The sequence below is a fragment of the Amphimedon queenslandica genome, unplaced genomic scaffold (assembly GCF_000090795.2).
Source record: "Amphimedon queenslandica unplaced genomic scaffold, v1.1 AMPQUscaffold_11322, whole genome shotgun sequence".
Lineage (NCBI taxonomy): Eukaryota > Metazoa > Porifera > Demospongiae > Haplosclerida > Niphatidae > Amphimedon > Amphimedon queenslandica.
In genome coordinates, this window is record NW_003548435.1 from 5,006 (window position 1) to 7,243 (window position 2,238).

The window sequence follows — 2,238 nt, forward strand, 5'->3', positions numbered from 1 at the left end:
CAGAACTATTTGTATCATGTATCTAAACCTCAGAATTCTCCTTTTAAGCTAGATTGAGCAAGTGGGACAGCAGTTCCATGTTGTCAAACAATCGTCTCCTTGTAGTAGTGAAATACTCCTTAATCAAGCCAGACAAAAATGATCCTTGTCTTTTTTGTGAGCAAAAGCAAGATTCAGCTCCATTGAAAATCTCCTCTTCTTGTGCGTTTCAGAGAAAGGAAACGAGCAAGTCACAGATATTGAAGTGGAGGTTGCTATAAACTTAATGATCAGCAATTTACCAGACACCTTAGACAAAACACCCTTGATATCCTGCAACAAATGTTCCTCAGGCTTCCAGTCAAAGATAAAGGTAACGGTTTCACACTTCAGATGAGGAAAAGAGCCAAATCTTTTTTCCAGACAAAGACTAATTGAGATTGATTTGTAGAAGTCCTTTAACTCTGCTCTATATGTCTCAATGTGTTCCTTTGCTTCAGTGATCTCCATTTCTTCAACTACACTATGAAGGAGTGTAACATCAGTCAATGAACACTCATCTTTAATATGATGAAGGATGCTAGAAATATCTGAACACTGCTCAACTCTTTTGCGAAAGGTAATACTATAATAAGACAGGAATTCCTTGATGTCATCTACATCTAGTTTTCTTTTTAAAATCTTGCAAACATTATAAAACATCCTTGTGTAAGAAGATTGCATTGATTTAAAATCTTGAAGTAAATGCATTGGAACAGGTATTTGAACTATATCAAAATATTAATAATAAATGCAGATAATCAAATCAGTGCTACCTTTAGGTGATAAAGGTTGTGAAGATGAATTAGTAGCAACTGCTCCATCAGAAGGACTAGATGTGACTATAAATTAAAGAATAAATGTATCAATTGATTTTGTTGCTATGTTCATGACATACCAGATTGTATATGAGCTGGTGCCTTGGTTTCATCAGCAGTACTAGCATTATCTATAGATATTAATGAATGTATTATCAATTATAAATTATTATTACTAGGTGGAACTAAATGTAAATCATAATCTTGATTAGTTTCAGGAACCACACTCAATTCAGGAGTAGGAAAATACTTACCTAAACACACAAAGATCAGTTTAATTAACAACACAACATAATGCAACGACCATTATTATTATCATACTCACTAATATCATCCAGTATAGTTTGTCCCAGTGATACATTAGTACTTACTGTACACAATACATTAGCAAATGTATGTAAACTATTGGGATCAGTTTGAACAGCTTCTTTGACAGCAGTTAATAGAGCCTCACGTTGATTAGGAAAGGAACTAGCCGAGATAGCTCTAACTGCTTCTTGTGTTAACATACGTTCATCAAAAAGAGACCAAGCAATACTAACAGAATTACAAAGAGACTGAGACAGGACAGTATGACGATTATTAAAAATATTAATAAGAACCTGATGTTCTATGATAGAAAATACAATGATTATAGTTATACATACAGTTATGGTTGACTCACTTAACTTCTCAGCTACAGCAGTTTCATTCATAGATCCTAGAGCACCTGACAGTGAGTCCAAGTTGGCTCCTCCTCTACTGTCAACATTATCAGCTCTACGTAGCCATTGGGAGAGGCACTCTGTCAAGCATTGATTCACATCACCATGTTGCTCTGTTTTAATGGCTTCCAGTGTATCTTTCAGTAGACCTAGTCTCAGTCCCAGCTCTTGCCACTTTGTCCTTTGAAAGCCACATTTCTTCAATAAGTCAAGAACATCAATCAAGTCACCAATATCTAAAGATAAACATCAAAAGAGTGGATTTAGAACTAAGAATGTACCTAGACAAGTTTGATTAGTGGCCATCTCTGTAGTTTCCTTTTAAATGGGTGGGGCTAAAATATTTTTGGAATTGGGGAAACCCTGGAATGCTGTAAATCACATCACTCTGTCCAAGAGGAGTAGTGTTACTACTCATCATGGACTCCTGCAGCTACATGATACTACCTGCACTACTGCAAAAACTAATAAGACATTGGTGTAATGTACACCAAGTAATTTACACTATGTAGATCTACTAGCACTAGTACAGCAGCACATACTATACAAATACAAAAATTATTTTGACGATTAATTAATCACACTTAAACCAATAGTGACATTACTATACTATTAGGAAGAATCATATGAGAAGAGGAAGGAGAGAGAGAGAGGGAGAAAAGAGCTAGTGTGTGCAACAGAGAAAGAAGATAAAGAAA

General features: G+C 35.3%; 1 protein-coding gene across 1 annotated transcript; it reads right to left on the reverse strand.

The window, feature by feature from the left end:
• Window positions 1–123: 123 nt before the first annotated feature.
• Window positions 124–1,194, reverse strand: LOC109589436 (uncharacterized). The gene is made up of 5 exons (XM_020005524.1): window positions 1,162–1,194; window positions 1,013–1,090; window positions 917–967; window positions 795–860; window positions 124–746 (listed from the first exon to the last, which is right to left on the reverse strand). Exon 5 carries the CDS (start codon window positions 727–729, stop codon window positions 124–126), a length of 606 nt encoding a protein of 201 aa, XP_019861083.1. The 5' UTR covers window positions 730–746; window positions 795–860; window positions 917–967; window positions 1,013–1,090; window positions 1,162–1,194.
• Window positions 1,195–2,238: the final 1,044 nt, after the last annotated feature.